Raw genomic sequence first — 18,118 nt, 5'->3', positions numbered from 1 at the left:
AAACTTTATATTCTTTGCCTCGAATAACAATCTGGAAGAACAGCTACTGTAATACTAACCCACTGACATATAGGACTACTACAAAATATATTTCGATATATCCCAATCTTTCTAAATATGTGACGAGAATATATAGATGATATTCTGTACTTGCCAGCGCTATGGATTCGTTGTAGCTAAGGCACCCAATTGAATTTTAATGGAAATCGCATCAAAATTTTTTTGTATTTGCACAATTCATGGCGATAACGTCGTTACTTGCAGATGTCGTGCCACACATTAACTTACGGTAAGAATTGAATAATTATCAAAATTTCATAAACGATATAAACCGTCTGCATATATATAACTATTAAAAAAACAAAGACTATGCGATTTCAATTGCTTCAGAACAATTCCGTTTGCTATTAGAAAGTAGTCCATCATGTTCAATTTCGTTCTTATTTTCTTCAACATTTTGGTCATTGTCGTCGATTTTGACTATTATCAGCCCCTGTTTTTTGCGATGTCGAATTTCTGCTAGAGCTGTGAAAACATAATACTACAAATTGGAAATAAGTGTTCATTGCCAGGACAACGTAGGGCCGAAAGGAAACATGTTTCCGTAACAATACCATGACATTCACCAAATAGATGATTTAATGGAGGACTAGTCTCACAACGACGAAGAAGTTAATTTGATCGTCCGAAATTTCAGAACTAGTTTGTATAATATCTTTTATATCGTTTAATACTTTTGATAAACGAAGACTATTCAGAATATAGATTGTAACCCTGACATGGGTAAACACGGCGCGCTGGCCAAATCCGGATCGATCTGGCCCACCTGATGTTGGCACAACCAAACTAAAACCGAATTTTAATGTTTTAGCTAAAAAATAGCTCAAAGAATTTGTTGATCCTGCGATTAAATTCAGTTTTGACACGAGGCTTGTTGTTTTCCACTTTTACTTTTTGTAACACCCTTAATATTATACATAAAATGTAACTTTTTACATCACACTTACATGGCCCGCCAGTCTAGGTGGGCAAAATTTTTTGCTCCTAGTCCGAAAACCTCGCCCACCCCTATTAATAAATGTAACCCGTTTAACAGTGTAATGGGTGTTGTTATAAGACAATTTGTAACTTCGCCACGTACAATCATATAAAAAAGGATTCACACACACGTTCGAGTCAAATAACTTCAGAAAAGAAGTAATCATCCCATTTTCTTATAGCTTGTGTACCATTGAATAGGTGGTAGGACTTTCGTGTCCCTGAATCAAAGGCCCAGCCCATGATCCCAAAAATATCGGATCAACTTTTGTGTTGGACAAATGGAACAAGAGATACAAATGCGAGGCAGTCGTGTTGTGCACGACATTGAAAGGCCCCAAGTGATTAATCTGTGGCCTCCAACATAGATAGACTAGATCACTATGTATACTTACCATATGTTAACATACTTAGAGCAAGCACTCCTAAATGAACGAAAATTTTTTCTGCAACGCATAGGCTAGTTGACCAACCAAATTGTACAGCAATTCCACAAATAAATAGAACGCTCCACATTGGTCCTGCTATATCCAAACGATCAGGGAAGTAAACCATATAAAGAACTGATAATAAAAGAATGTATTAGTTAGTCAAATATCTGTTTGTGTTCGAAGGAGCCACGAAACAGTCCAAGAGCAGTTTGCTGAGTGAGCAGAGTGACACAGAAATAAAATAAAAGAGCCAGAATGATACTGGATTGTCGGAGTTAGACAATATTTATGAGCTTTAAAGTTAACAAAGTCAATAAATTTTGTCGTTTTGCATGTGTTTTTTTACATGTAGTCCTATTTAGCAGGAACTTGAACAAAAATTTTATAAATATGATCATTTTTATTGGATTGCATTTCAACTGAGAATCCCATGAGATGAGATGAGACAGGCATAAATTTCTAGGGTATGGGGTGGCACAGACAAACTTGGAGATAGGTCTTACCGTTTGTCATGACAATCCATATTCCTTGTACCCCACCCATGGTAAAAAATACGACAAACAGCATCCAAGAGCTTATAGAATCTGGCTCGACAAACAGACAATATGCATATCCAGCAATATCCATGATTGCAGCGAAAGCAAATAGGCAGTTGCGCCCGGCAGATTTGACAAATTTTCCAATAACATAAGCTACCACGCACGCGGATAAACCGTAAGCTGACATGTGGATGGGTACCTGAATTTGTGAAAGATATACAAACGTTAGTAGCATAATATGCAATTTATAAAAAGTTTTGTCGAATACTTCCCACACAGCCGTCAGACATGTGATGGAACCTGTTTCAGCATTTAGGTGAGAGGCTCCAGTCCAGTGGTCGGCAAAGTTTTTAAGAGAGGCCCAAATAGTAAAATGAAGAAGGTTTTGAGGGCCAACAATTTCGTTAGAAATTTCAAATTTAACCACGTAAATAAACTTGTTGAGGGACCTTTAATTTGTTGAGTTGAAAATTGTGCGTACTGTATAATCGTTTGATATATGATAAAAAAAAACATTTGGTCCAAAAAGTATATGTAATGTAGGATGTGAACTTTCTCGTGTAACACTGCCATAATTGAAATGTATTGGACGCCCACTAGAAAATGCTCGGCGGCCTACAGTTTGCCGACCACTGCCCTAATCCTAGGCTATGTCATTTGTAAGGACCCACTTCGATGATGACATCACAAGGTCACGGACTCCATTATGGCGTCATAAAACGTCATATCACCAGAATACCCAACGTCATAATACCCGATTCTAATCGCGAGTTGGGGGGTGCTTCGTCCCATCAATGTTGAATTAAAATTAACGGATTATTAAAACCATTCCGTTTTTAGAAATAAATGGGTGTACGATAAAAAGATTAGAAATTATTAAAAAAATATATAATAACTTCTAGATTCGTTGTTGCTTAGTATAGCTATTTCTCAACACTTTCGTTTTTTTTTATATAAAGGCATTATTACATTAAAAACTGCTCAATTAATTTGAATTAGCATTAGTTAAAATAGGGGTAAAGTTTTCAAAATTTAGACAAATTCTGATTATTCATTAGATCGTATTTGATTCGTCAACCTTTGAAATGGAAAATATTCAGGACAAGTATTATTGCCCTGATTGAAAATGAAACAAGAATATTAGTTCAAAATACAATTTCGCGGCACTACCTTGCCTATTAGTAAATCCGGTCGGGTTGAAACGATGGACTTTAAGTAATGTATCAATCTGATTGTGTTTTCAGCACTTGTGCCTTCTATTATTTGTGTAATTATCATATGTTCGAGTCGCACCCTATGCATTTAGAACGAAGGCATTTCAATAAGAACAAAATTTCCCATAGTTTGAGTCGAACTGCTTACGCTAATATTTCATTTTTAATCTTTCTTTACGACAGTCTTTGATCGAGAAACATACCAGAACAAGTTTGCATGCATGCAGTTGCATCCGTCATCCCTAATCCATTTATCGCACATTAGACGCAATCATCATCGCTCTATTTGTTTATAAATAAACTAGAAACAGAAACCTCCTGGGGAAACCGGGAAAATAGCAAACATTAAGTTCAAATACATTCCCAGCTCAATGCGCACCACACAATTCTTTCGAAAACAATAAGTGCGTTATTGCAAGATGTTTAAAAGTAATTTTTCAAATGGAGGTGGCCAACACGTCGATCACAAAGTCTCAGGCAATTCTGTCATGCACCTATAGAAGCCCTTTTGTATTTTCAATCCCGCGGGATATTTAAGTTAGTGGTGGTTCTGGATTTGAAGCGGAGTCAACCTTATTCAAAATTTAGTAACCATACATTTTTGTGTATGACTTTTATGGATCAGTCGATCGCAAAAATTTAGGACTATTTTGTACATCTCACTCGAAGACTTGTTGGCAACCTTTGATAAAAAACAAGACCGCAATACTAGAAGAAGTCAATTAAAACCCCTGAAGCTATGACTAAGATTGACACTTCTAAAATAACCAAATATACGAACCATTGACAATCCGAAAATGCAAGAAGAAAATGCTCGTGTCAGCTCACATATTATGAAAGCATATTGCAGTCCTGCATAAAACGTTATTGTCATCACTAACAATTGTTGGACGTTTAATAAATGTTTGAAACTGTCTTTTATTCCAATCCATACGAAATTGTTGCACTTTGAATCCTAAAAATGTAATAAATAAATGCATATGCCAATAGTAATGTCAAGTTTCATGTTCCAATATGTTTTATGTCAGAGGATCTGAAAGATCACGCTCACTAGCTTAGAAGTAATTCAAGTAAGCAATCTAATCTCCGACAAAAGCTACAGGCGTGGCGGTGTGGCTCATCGTGATAAGCGTTAGGACTACGCTCGCCACCGCACGCACCACTGATTACTCTGCGTGGGTTCGCAGGTTCGAATTCCATGCGGGGATGGTCATGTGCGAGAGGATTACTGGATTCCACCCCGCCGTATGGCGGTTCACGTAACCGCTGGTCGGTTACGGCTTCCTACACCATCAAGTCCATGCTTCCGAAAACAAATAACCAACTAATCTCATACCCGACATGGAATGGTAACCGGACGAGAGGCCGTGGTTCGCCATATAGTTGAGCCGTCTTATCGTCTGTCCGTTCGTCCGGGAAATACGTAAATCCTATCCTATCCCACTGAAATCATCTATATCCATCTTTCATTAGCGCAATTCTAGCCGCAGACGTTGTATAGGGTGAGTAAACTAATCTCCCACTTCGCATTTTAATTTGAAACGTGAAGGTTTTTTTGCCTCACCCTGTACAGGTACATCCATTCCAATTCGAATCATTAGAGCAACGAAAGACGAAAATTAGACGGCCCGCCCAAGATTTTGACATTGAAATAAGATATGTATCGGGGTTGATATAGTGATTGATCGACTTTCTTTAATTTAGCAAGCTTCAAACGGAGATTGACGATTATCTGACTTAATATCAAGACCAGAATAATGAGTTGCACCGTCAGCATAAGTGAGTGAATTACAGGTCATTTATAAATACCGGGAAAAATATCGGCCCAAGGATTGCACCCTGAGGAAACTCCGAAAAAAAACGGAATATATCTGGGATTGGTGAAAACTAACAAGACGTTAAACGTTGCTATCGAAGAGGAATGATGGTGGCAGAACTGGGCTCATATACACCACAGGAATGGATATTACAGTATATAGGAATACAGTGTGCTAAACTACGGTATATCAAAAGCTTTTGAAATACACACAGCAATTAACTTAGGTACCCCACATCAATCCAAAACTCTGTATGTCATTTAAGTTATAACAGATGTCATCTCGCGTTAAAACGTTTTAGACGAAAACCATATACATATACATTACTTATCAGTTCATGATCATTTGAATCCGAGATATCCAGTAATGCTAGTAATTCGGAAATAGTCATGTCCAGAGTCGCAGCCAGGGGGGGTTTCGGGGTCGAAAATTTCTAGAATTGTCCCGTAGAGTCACTTGGAATAGCCCACATACCGTATTTGAGTCTGGTCAAGCCTGATAAAGCATATTATCACGTAACAAATTCATTTTTTTCCGCTGCCAAGGTTTAAAAATGAAATGCCGATATCGTGTGTCTAGAGTCTAGACCAGTGATTCCCAAAGTGGGCGATATCGCCCCCCGGTGGGCGAAAACGATACAGAGGGGGGCGAAAAAGTCAAAGGGGGCGATAGGGGGGCGAAAAAGTCAAAGGGGGCGATAGGGGGGCGATTTCACGAAACCTGTTTTTGTTCGGCGTATCGATTCACTGAATGGACCTTTCCCCGACTTTTGACCGCAAAAAATTCTTCCTATACTTTACCATTTTGGTGCTTAGTTTAGGAGTGTTTGGCGAGTTGGTACCTTTAACAATCTGTTTTTAAAAGTACCGATAAAGAATTTTCGCCTAGTCTATCACATATTATTCTACAATAATTCTTGATTACTGTATTTAAACTGAAACTTATAGGAAGACAAAGTAATCATTGACTTATATTTAAATTTCCGAAAAACAACTAAAAACTAACAAATATAATTGAAAAATCGTGAAAATGATGTAATGTTCACGACCACGCTTGAAAGTCTGTATGAGTGATTGCGTCTGAGCGGATGCGAAAGGGTTGGCATTGTTACGTTCATTTGTTCATCTTGCTGATTGCCGATTGGCCAATGTCACAAAGTAAACAAGGAAGTAATTTACATTTTTACGTAACAGAATTTATCGTTATTATATCCTAAAAATTTTATTGAACAGCTAGCTACTCGTTAAACGAGCCTACAATTTAATAATAATTAGACAAATGGAAACACGAATGAAAAGTTGATCTGAGGCCTGAGTACAGGGGTTCAATAGCGCAGTAAATAATCGAATATATTACAATCAGGGATGGCCATTTCCGAATACTAAACTATTCCGAATACATTCTAAAATAATGTTTTTGAATCTGGAATTCCGAATACATTCTAAAATCGAAAATAACACATTTTTGTTTTAGTTGATTAAAACCCAGTAAATTAGGAAATAAGCTTCAATAGAAATATCAGAATGAAGCCACAAACCAACAGTATATGCACACAATCTAATTGATAGTTTATAGCTATCAATAAAAAATAATAGCAACTCGTGACACAGTCAGTTTATTAAAATTATTCACTTTGTACAAATGAACATATGAAAAGATAGCCAAGGAGTTGTCGGACGCTTTCTATCATTGGTACCATGATATTACGATAATAGTCAAGTCTATTGACAAAAATACTACTTGTATTCAGATAATTGTGTATAATTTCTGAGAGTAATAAAATTTATTGGCAATACAGGCAACAACAATCGAAAATCCATTATGCCTTTAAAAATTCTAATATTTAAGCCTGAGGTATTCTACTACCTACCAGTATATTTGTATAATATTTTATGTGAACCATATTGTTATTATGTGTAACATATTGTTGTATTTGAAATTAGGAATAAATTAGTCGAGAATAGATGACCACCACTGCTAGCGCGCAGCCAGGATTTTCGAAATCGGAAATTCCCATTGCCGCCTGTAACACCCACCGCGATTTCGCGCTCGTTAAAAGAGCGTCTTTTCAGCGTATTCTGTTACGTAAAATATTCAATCCATGACAACTACGAGATTCAAAAATATCTTTATATAATAATTTAATGTGTCCAACGTAACTCGCGGTTGTTTCTTCATACGTCAAAAAAAAACGTTACTATTCGGTCCACGGCGATCTGTGACCTAAAATTACCAGATAAACTGCCTGATGTATTTAATTTTAATACGTATTTTTGCAATCTTGCCAACTCGTTATCGCCGTTAGAAAAATCTCAGATAATTATATAAAATCCTGTTAAGTGTATACATATTGTATTTCATACAATGAATATACATATAAAGTTTAGCAGTGAATTAAAAATACATATTCATCGCCGCGATTATGCCACCTGTTAAAAGAGTCGACTTTCACAACAAATAATATAACAACGAATATATATTTTTCTGTTGTGCTTAGTGATGAATTCGTGACCGACACGGCATATTTAAAATGTCTTGCTTTATTAATTTAATTGTCTTCAATTTAACTTGCGGTTGCGTCGACAAAATAAAATCCTCACCACTCTTATATACCATTGCAATCCGCGGTTATAAAAATAAAAACGTGAGGTAAACTGTCCTATTAAATATTGTTTTGATCCCTATTTTGCGAATTGGGCAACTATTTAGATGTACTTGTTTACAGTGACTCCGCTCGATCGAAATGCTGCCACTCTGATTATTTTTAGATAAAACCGTTCGAAAAATCCATAAATATGCAGTAATATCTCACTATCTCAGAGTAATATTTATTTCATCACAATAAAATTGATTGAATATACTTTAGATTAATTATATTATATACATCCTCACAACCCGGGAAAAAGTCGCGTTCCAAACCTTGTATCGTGTTAAGACGAAAAAAAAATAACAAATAAAAAAAAAACGAAAATAAAAAAAAAAATCAGGCAAATAACGCCCTCAATTAGCGATGATATGTTTCTAAACGCCGACCAAACATAATGTGTGCCGGAGGCACACGATATTTTGCGATTTTCACTGCCTAGAAAAGCGTTTTTTAAATTTTCGCAGGCCTCACTAAAACTTATATTGTTTACGATTTTATTTTCAGTATTTTAAATTGCCGCTTTTTTAATCAAAAAGTTGCGTTGTCTTTGGAAACTCGCCGCCAATGAACGTATTTACCAGATTCACAATTCCGTGCACGTATAAAAATAAAATAAATGTTATCGTTATCGTGGAACAAATTTGTGGAAAATTTTCATTTTAGAGAAAATAACACAATCGTAAAGGCGTTTACGGCCTAAATAACACGTTACGCTGATGAGTGATGAAAACAATCACGCGCAAGTTTCTATCGAGAATGTTTTCATTCAACGGAAACGTCTTGAAAGCGGCGTCGAAAATGTGTGACGTCACACAAATATCCGATATTCTTATGAACGTGAATTCCGATATTCGAATGACGAGATATTCGAATACTTTATTCGAATTGGCAATCCCTGATTACAATGCAATAAGGAAATGAAATTCTATTCGAGAGATTCTTCACTGCTCAATTTTTGTAAAAATGTTTCATCTTAGGAATATCTTCAACAAAATTTAACAAACCATGCGAAAATATTTACTTCGATGTTTGGAAGTAAATATTTGTGCGAACAATTATTTCCGAAAATGAACAATACAAAGAACAAGGAAATAACTAGGATTCGTGATGCCCATTTAGAAAATATTCCAATCTTGGCAACAAGACAGTGTCACATTAAATGTCATTGTAATAATTTTTTAATAAGACGACTGAGTTGAATTCACGAATTGTCGCAGTTTTTGCGCACTCTTACGTTTTTAACTTTAAAAAAATATAAGCGACCCGCAAAAACTAGCAACCCTAAATTTTGTTTCGCGAGCGACATAAAATTTGCCGACCCCTGGGCCGTAGCCGATTGTCGGTCACGAATTCTCCCACATCCGAGTCCATGAATCCAAAAGCAAATGGTTGAATACTTCGATGGACTGGAGATCGTGGTAGAATGAGGAATCGGGGATGAATTTTATCGAAGTATTTTGGTACAGGTCATTAGGCTGTAGGAATGAATTGGATGTACGAAAATAATCATTATAAGTTTGGAAAAATTAACTTTGTTTTCATTATTTTAATGTGAAATGGGGTGAATTTAGGGAGTGAAATGCTATAACGCAAGTACCGTACACGGCGGTTTTTGAGGGGGTAGAACCCTGGATTCTCTCATTTCCGACCTATTATATGGTGAAAAAGGGGGTTTTCAACCGTGCTACTATTACTATCAAAACAACGAAATCGCCTTTCTATCAGTAAATGGGGTAATTTTAGATATAATAAAAAACTCGCTGAAGAACACCAAGCTCATCCATCTCATTAAAAACACTATAAACTATGATTTGTCTTCTTTTTTGGTCTGTAATATATTCGTTTCTGACTTTACATTTTTTTGTCGTGCAGGGGGGCGATGAAGTTGTATAAACTACTTCAGGGGGGCGATGGTCAAAAAAGTTTGGGAACCACTGGTCTAGACGATCCTACAATAACTTACACAGTATGTTTGCAAGCCGTGAACTACGCGAAAACGTTGCGTTCTGGCAGCTGCCAGAATAATAATTTCAAAATTGTAAGTAAAAATTCTTGCTTTGACTTTCACTTTCATCGGGTACATATTTATCGCGAAGCTCACGAGCCTAATACAATCCAAAAGCATTTGGATCAAGGGCAGCCTTCGGCAAAACAAGTGCGTTACGATAATGATAATAATCCTACGGATTTAAACGATGAGACACCCTAACCTAGGCTATCTAATTGTAAGACCCATCTGATACAATGACGTAACAACTAATCTGTTGTGACGTCATATTAGGGATTTCGAGTTTATGTAATGACATTTTTTTCATGAAATAAAGGCATTATTACGTTTAAAATTGTTGGGTTAATTTAAATTAGCATACTTTGTTTTTGAGGTTAAAGGAATAAAGTATTTAAAGGGATACAAACTCATTTATTCGGCCGTATTTCAATTTTCGCAAGGTGGTTTCGTCGCAGAGTGGTTCACGTAATTCGTCGTAATGGCTTATCGGTTGCGTCTTTCTGCGCTAACCACGTTTGCAGGCGCATTGAACTACAGCTTGAGAAGGAGTGTATGGACAGGTCATAGATATTTGTGGCGTTTCGAAGCGTTTATCGAGAATAATAAGCGTTTGGCATGTTTTTACATCCATTTTTCTTCAACCTATTCAATACAAAAAAATCAATTAATACAGCCATTTTAAACAAATCAGACAGAAAAAACTTGATTTAAAACAATTCTTTTAGATCAAATTCCTACAATGGTAGCAATGGTGGATCTTTTTGTATGCGTGTGTGCAGTTATCTGCACATTCAGTGCCCATTCGTTTTTGTGTATGACCATATTACCGATCAGTCGATCGCGATCTATTTTGAAGATTTTAGTCGATCGTGGTGGAAAGCGGGTTGGCCACCCCTGATATATAAGATAATTAATCAACGTATATTCAATCAATTTTTATTGTACTAAAATAAAGTTAACTCCGTGAGACTTTATAGCAGACTTAGAGATTTTTTCTAACGGTTTTATCTTAAAAATAATGTGAGTGGCAGCATTGCGATAGAGCGGTGTAAGCGTTCCAAGTACAACTCAGATTTGTCGAATTCGCAAATTGGCAAAAATACTTATCAAAACAAGATGTAATCGGGCAGTTTACCACACATTTTTATGCTTGCGGATTGCGGTGTATTGTAGAATAATGGAGCTTTTATTTTGTTGACGCAACCGCACGTTGAATTGAAGACAAGTAAATTAATAAATAAAGCAAGACATTTTAAATATGCCCGTACCGGTCATAGATTGATTATTTGCACGACAGACAAATCATTATTATCCGACCAAAAAGTCGTTTCGCAGGTATTTTGAAGCGATGAATATGTATTTTTGATTTACTGATATACTTTATATATACACTATGTATATAATTGTACTCTGTGGGATTTTATTAAAGATCTTGAGAATTCTCTAACGGCCATAACGAATTCGCAAGATCGCAAAAAAAAGTATCAAAACTAAATACAATTAGGCATATTTATCTCATATTTTTATGCCAACCGATTGACGTGGTATTTTAGATTAGTAATGTTTTTATTTTAACGCAAGAAGACGCGACCGCTAGTTACGTTGGACACAATTATGTTAATATCGAAGGAAATTCTAGATTCTCGTAATTGTTGTGGATTGAATATAAAAAGCCGGCTCTTTTAACGAGTGCGTAATCGCGGCTCAGAAGAGAATGGGAATTTCCGATACAAAGGACTAAAGCCATCAACTACATTCCTTTTAAAAAGTCAAACGCAATCAATTTTGAGGACACGCGTATTAACATTTCTATTTTCCATACCATAGTTGCGTGGTACGTTATATACTGGTATTCGTGTGGTTTATATACAATTACTGAACTGCGCATAACCGCACAATACAGCTTTAATTTGCATCACACCTGCATCGAATAGTAATTTCAAAATGCCCATAAGCAATAGCAAAACTAGATCTTCTGAAAGCACGTGGTTGATATCATGCCAACTTACATATTTGGGTATTTTCCAGGGAAACTCTTCAAATAAACCAACCGCTTTTTAAGAAATAAGCCAATTAAAAAAACTTCTACATAGATTAGATAGCAATGCATGTACTAAATCAATGCTTACATTTGCTTCCGTGTTGTCTGCAAACTCCTCCCCTCGTGTATTTGGCAGAAACACAAGATGTACTCCAAAAGCACATATGCATAGTAATAACATGAGACTTAATAATGAATAACGTGCAATTTCAGCACTTGGAATATATTGAGTTATTGTGTCATCAACAACTGATGGATCTTGACAATCCCTAGCTCCACAATATTCTCTGACGAAATTTGAAGTTTCATTCGTGTGTGATGCTACATTTTCGTTTGGAGTAACGTGATTCAATAACGTCGTATTACTCTTAAATGATGATGCTGAAGCAGAAATATTTTCCACGGATGTAGCTTCCGAAAATGCATAAAGTACTACAAAGGAGACAAGATTTCCAAATATCTGAAAAGTTGGAAAAATGTTATTAGAGACTTGATTAACAGTAACGCAAAAGAAACAATTTAACTGCAATTCCATCGCAGTGTACGCACACAGAGCTGTAAAGAAGGATCTACTATCGAACACAACAGATCGAATCAAAATCGTAATAACTCGTCACGAAAAATAATATACAAATATCCTAGCTTGAAACTTGTCTATTTTGAAACGCGATCTGTGAAAAACTTTTCGTATAAAATCGTCGCTCCCGAAGTATGTGCATCAAGATGACGCACAACCTGATAACCCCAACCGGGTAAACATACTATGTTCAGGTTGTGCGCCATCTTGATGCACATACTTCGGGAGTACCATAAAATCCTAGAAAAATTCGAAGGAGGCTCACCTTTGCACATTGGAATATAGCATAGAAATATCCCGAAAACCTAGAAGAGTTACAAGGTGTTCCCTTCAGGACCGAATACTTATTTGCAAAATAAGAATTAAAAATTGCAAAAACACTCCATACGATACAATCGCCCATTCCAAGTATAAAGGACGTCGGAGCCATGGTCCAGAACACTAAAAACAAATGAAAACTATTTCGAATGAGTCATCAAAAAATGTATCCCAAAACAATTTATCTGTTGAAATATCGTTTTGCGTATACAATGGTAATCATTCTCTTCTTCATTAATGTAGGGCGTTTAATGCTTGGAAGTTTGGTGCTAATGCCTACTGTAAACAGTGCCTGCAGTGCCCGGCGGGCAGTATTTACGACAAAGTAATCTGTGTATACGTCAAAAATCATAATATGTATCAATATATGGTACTGAATTTTACGAATTGATTATTTTTGGACAGGAATTATAAATCTGGATCGTTTTTTTCTTATGTTGGTAGTATTTTTTCCTATTCTTGTCGTGTGAAAATCGCTTTTCTCATTAACTGCTGGGTCAATTTAACTTTAGGCAAGTGTACATAACCTCACAAATAATATTTCATGCACCAAAATTAAAAATTTCACTTTTGCGGATTGAATTGTCATGGCGGATTTTATTGAACCACTCCGAAAAACGGTGGTTCTAAATTTGCTCTCCGTGACTAAATAACAATTGTTGGTCCAATAGATTTGTCATTATCGGAAATCTGCATCGCGTCGCTTCAAATATCGCAATACGCAATGATTCGCTAATTGACTTCACTACTTGGTTCGCCACGTTCTTTTATATATATATATATTCGTTTTCAGTTATAGTATCGGAAAATTAGCAATATCATAACAACATAAATAAGCAAAAAATGCATGTATAATGCAATTCAATATACATATAATATATCAGAAAAGGTGTGGCAATAATTTTTCTTACCTGGATAGAAATTCGCTAGCATGTACGCAACGTATGTCAGTTCGCTTGCGCAAACACATTTTTTTGCTCCAAACTTACGCAGCAATATCGGTGCACAAAGCAAGGAAACTAAAGCTGATGTAGCATACGTAATGGTGACCGAAAATGTTCCTGTATAAAGCAAATGTACACAAATGTTTATCGAGATTTCAAGTTGTCGCAAATAATTATCAAATTCAATTGCTCACATACTACGACAATGATGTCACCAACATGCAGTATTTCGCAGGCCAGACCCAAAATATGCCCAAACAGACCTTTATACAATATAAAGCATTCAAATACAAGGAGAACTAAAACATATCTCATAAATGTCTTAATTATCCTACTTCTACGAAAATGAAGAAACTTTTATTTAACACTTGAACTTAACCAAATTCAATTAAATCATCCGTTAGCACCAATATTGAAATGGGCAACAGCTGCATATTCCCACGTCTTTCGTTTTGCGAATTATGGGTAGTTTACTTGGCGAAAGTTTAGTCTCAAGCTGATGGAATTGACTTTATACAATATTCAGAGTTACCATATCGTGCTTATTTCTAAGATTTGTGCTTATTTTCTAGCCCGCGTCTTATAAAGTATAACAATGTGCTTATTTCTAAGAAAAGCGCTTATTTTTGAGTTGGGTGCTTATTTTGTTTTAGAAACATAGATTACATGTTCATGTTTAGGGTACAAAGCTTCCGTGGAAACGAGCGATGTTGCTTATTATTATAGGAAACGCGTATTCACGGCACGCTTCGCCGTGTTATTATTGTGAAGTATCAAGTATCCATCACCAAAGACTGCTGAAGCAAATTGTTGGTAGCGATAAATATAAATGATTTGACTCAGTGAAGTTAATATTTAAAATTATTTGTTTATGTTATTTACTAATTAATATGTTCGCAAATTTTGGGGTAGATGGAATGTATGATTTCTTTCTCATTTTTATTCTGCGTTTCTTCTGTTAAGTTGCCTCCCAAAATAACCTTTTGACACCCGTTCTTATTTTTGGCTCTAGGTAGGTAGATGGTAACCCTTACTATTTTCGATTTATTAACATACTAATGGAAAATTCTATAATAGTATAAACATCAAAAAACTTGCATAATCAAATACGTCATTCCCTCAAGTTCAAGTCGCGATGATAGTTTAAATATTATAATTCTACCAGGGTTATCAAGCCAATATTAATATTATAAGTGCAACGCTGTGAATTTATAGTATCATCAACACAAACACAACGATGAAAATTGAACGGATTCTACAATTTACAATATCTCAAAAATGCAGATTACAACTGTCCTTTTGTAAAGGCCTACCTAATCCATCCACGACGTTTATGCTGGATTGCATATTAAGCAATGTCCCATACGCGGAGTAAAGAAGAAAACATCCGAAGGACCACAAAAGAAACTCGCGCCAAAATAACCGCAGTTTTCTATCCTGATTCTGTACCTTCACCATCGTAAAATTGCCAATACTGTACCGCCGAACGTATGTCTTCTCAGTTTACTCTACGTAAATGATCAGTTCATGCTATTGAGAGGTAATGCTCTGGACGAGTCTGTTTGTGACATAAAGTATGAAGAGCAATGAAGCGGAACAACAGCTGATTATTCAATTTACATTTCCCGGTCATCTATTTCTTTGTGTATTTCTGCAACGTCAACCATTTAGCAATAAGTAAGAGATTACATAACAATTGCAAGCTATGCTAGTCGCTCAGACACTTCTCTTGCTCAGGCAGATATAGTTGTGAAAATTGGCCCGCTTTTGCGGTTTTTCGTATTATTTTTGTTTTCAAAAATAGGTCTCTGAGAAGCTTCAGTTTGGTTGTAATATTCAAACATCAAAAATCATGGTTGTGAAGTGAACATACGAACCAGTTTGTAAGCGCCAATTCCTCAAAAAGCTATCAAAATGAGTATCAAAAATTTTACCACGGTAAAGTATAGGAAGAATTATGGTGGGGTCAAGGGTCGGGGAAACGGCCACATGATAAGATTTACATATTTATGGACCTTTCCCCGAGCATCGACTTCCTTGTTACTTCGTGACATTGGCTAATCAGCAAGATGCAAAAAGTGACGTAACAATGTTCCCTTTTCGCATCCGCTCGGACACTTTTCTCACTCGAACATATTTTCAAGCGTGGTCGTAAACATTACCTCGTTTTTGAACTCTATTCGTTAGTTTTCAGTCGTGTTTTGGAAACTTAAATATAAATCAGATAATTCAATGATCCCTCTGCCTTTCTAGGGGTTTTAATTTAATTGCAGTAATAAAAAAAATTAGTGTAGAAATAGCTGTGATAGACTAGGCTAAAATTCTTTACCGGTTATTTAAAAAAAAACAGATTGTTGTATGTGATGAATCATAATGATGGTTTGAAACACATACCCCATTTTACAGGCGCCAACTCGCAAAAGCACTCTTAAAATAGCCCCGAAAATTTCGCAATGGTAAAGTATAGAAAGAACTTTTGGGGGGTCAAAGGTCCATTGCATGGGAGAGTCAAATTATATTCTGGAGAAATCAAGTAAAGATACCAGGCATCAAGGGCTCTGCAAAAGTGTCAGGGTGACATATGGTGTTAATGAATTCAAAATATAATTGCGAGAAAATATGCTTTTGCCAAAATTAGAGGGTCATACAGCGGAGTTCTCCCAAATTTCAAGCAGCGACCGTGTGAAAATTAACAACATGGCATTAAAATATGGGTGCTGCATTTACAGGCCAAACATCGAAATTAGGCATGTAGCCAATTAGTTGCTAGGTAACTACAAAACTACACCAAATTGGCCCAATACGTGAGAAACTTTAAAAACTGAATTAATTGTTCCCGCAATAGCAATTTCTCGAAATCCAATTTCAAATTTTAATAGCTTTTAGGTGCCATCCCAAGTAAAAATAAATTTAATTTCCGGTGAAATTCTAATAACATAAATTCGAAACATCCTGGTAAATACTAGTTATCCACTTGAAAACAACTTCTTAAATCTCATAATTAAAGTCAGTACATGACCAGGAACACGATGCCTTGACAATAACAAGTTAATTGCTAGTAATAAGTTTTAATAAGACAACACTTCTAACAATGTTTGATTATAGAAAACCGAAAGTTACCCAGAAATCGGAATGCGTTATTATTTCATTGTTAATGTAAAAATCTGTTTCTCGATTATATTTTAATTGCACTGTAGAAAACCTATATATTCTGCTATATTTTTAATGTTCGTAAGATAAGATTTGTTCCAATTGTGTGTGCATTGTATTCTGTGTATATTGTCGGAATTAGGCAATAAAACCCATATGGTGTTTCAAACGTCTATTCTCTTCGGCCAGAGGCTATCGACAGATAGACAGTTTGGGTTAACGAACGTAGGGCAAAACTCTAGTCAGTCAATGCTGGGGTCATAATCCGCAAACCAGACCAGTCAACAAACAATATATGTGTAGTGATAACTAATCCCTATAGGCCAAGCGATGGCAATCTACTAAGAGACACTTTGACCGTCTTGCAGGAAAATATCCTGAATTCAATCACAACGAAAACACAAAGGCTACGTTTATTTTCTAAATTGAATTCATTTTTCCTTCAGTCTCAACTGCTAGTTAATTTACTGAAAACGAGAGTTAGAGAATAATTAAATAAAATTATTAAAGCTTCACCTGCTCAAATTCCGAAAACTCAAAATGCATGTTTAATGTCATCGTTATTCTATTTTAAATATGTTTGGTGGTTGTACGATGAATGAAATATGGACTTTCAACTATAATATTGTAGTATGGTCCAGGGATGGCGGATCTCTTTTAAAAGATGGGTCGAAAAACATTTTTAATTATTGAAAAGAAGACAGTACCATAAATACGTGATCAAGGAGGAACTTTGTTGCATTCTTTCTTAGTCTTATAATTCTCTATCAGTATCGTGTAGTTTTGGGCTCCACGCACGCAGCACTTATATCACAACTTGTGCGAAAAGGGTGTTTAAAAACATGCAGTGTCCCAGTTTTCGTATCTACGCGACTTTCAGCCGCTGGCGAGACAAATGAGCAGATCATTTGCTGCCTCTTATTCGGTACTGTCGTAATTCATTTATTGTTAGAATAAACAGCGACAAATTTTAGTTTTATTGTTCTACCACTCAAATGTTGGTAAGTTTTGCGTTAATCTAAGACCTAAAGGGCCTGTGGTTCAGCCACATTTCCACTGCTCATCGTTACGAGAATACGAGTAAAGTACTTTTTCACCATTACATGCAGGAACAGCTTAACCCAGTAAAGAATACCGGTATTGCCTTCAGTTCAACGAAGGTCAATTTTTCACTTATGTCGTTGGTGAGGTGCTAACAAAAACCAATGCATACTGAACACAATTACCTTTTGCAAGCCTAATCCAGCAAGCCGATTCGCACTTATCCCCATCTTAATTTGAGCCCAAGAAATACACGTAAACCATTCTAATAATTACAACTGTCATGCTTGATGACATACACTCGGAGGTCCTAATACATTAGGGAATTAGAACTAAAAAAAAGGTGACACATG

At 36.0% G+C, this 18,118-nt stretch overlaps 1 protein-coding gene across 1 annotated transcript; it reads right to left on the bottom strand.

Annotated features, from left to right (window-relative positions):
- Positions 1 to 206: 206 nt before the first annotated feature.
- Positions 207 to 15,100, bottom strand: LOC120329668 (protein unc-93 homolog A-like). The gene is made up of 8 exons (XM_039396393.2): positions 14,888 to 15,100; positions 13,542 to 13,691; positions 12,578 to 12,753; positions 11,824 to 12,195; positions 4,004 to 4,177; positions 1,973 to 2,207; positions 1,434 to 1,601; positions 207 to 525 (listed from the first exon to the last, which is right to left on the bottom strand). Exons 1-8 carry the CDS (start codon positions 15,030 to 15,032, stop codon positions 368 to 370), a joined length of 1,578 nt encoding a protein of 525 aa, XP_039252327.2. The 5' UTR covers positions 15,033 to 15,100; the 3' UTR covers positions 207 to 367.
- Positions 15,101 to 18,118: the final 3,018 nt, after the last annotated feature.

The sequence above is a fragment of the Styela clava genome, chromosome 12, assembly GCF_964204865.1.
Source record: "Styela clava chromosome 12, kaStyClav1.hap1.2, whole genome shotgun sequence".
Lineage (NCBI taxonomy): Eukaryota > Metazoa > Chordata > Ascidiacea > Stolidobranchia > Styelidae > Styela > Styela clava.
Note: the sequence above shows the minus strand (reverse complement) of the source record. Positions and strands in the feature narration are given on the sequence as shown.

What these genes read in the sequence shown, in the direction of transcription:
- LOC120329668 (XM_039396393.2), bottom strand. Translation starts at nt 15,032, where the DNA reads ATGGTGAAGGTACAGAATCAGGATAGAAAACTGCGGTTATTTTGGCGC. An exon ending in CTATATTCCAATGTGCAAAG is followed by an intron (nt 12,196 to 12,577) that starts GTGAGCCTCCTT and finishes CCAACTTTTCAG; the next exon opens with ATATTTGGAAATCTTGTCTC. An exon ending in GCATTTTCGGATTGTCAATG is followed by an intron (nt 2,208 to 4,003) that starts GTTCGTATATTT and finishes TCACAAATTCAG; the next exon opens with GTACCCATCCACATGTCAGC.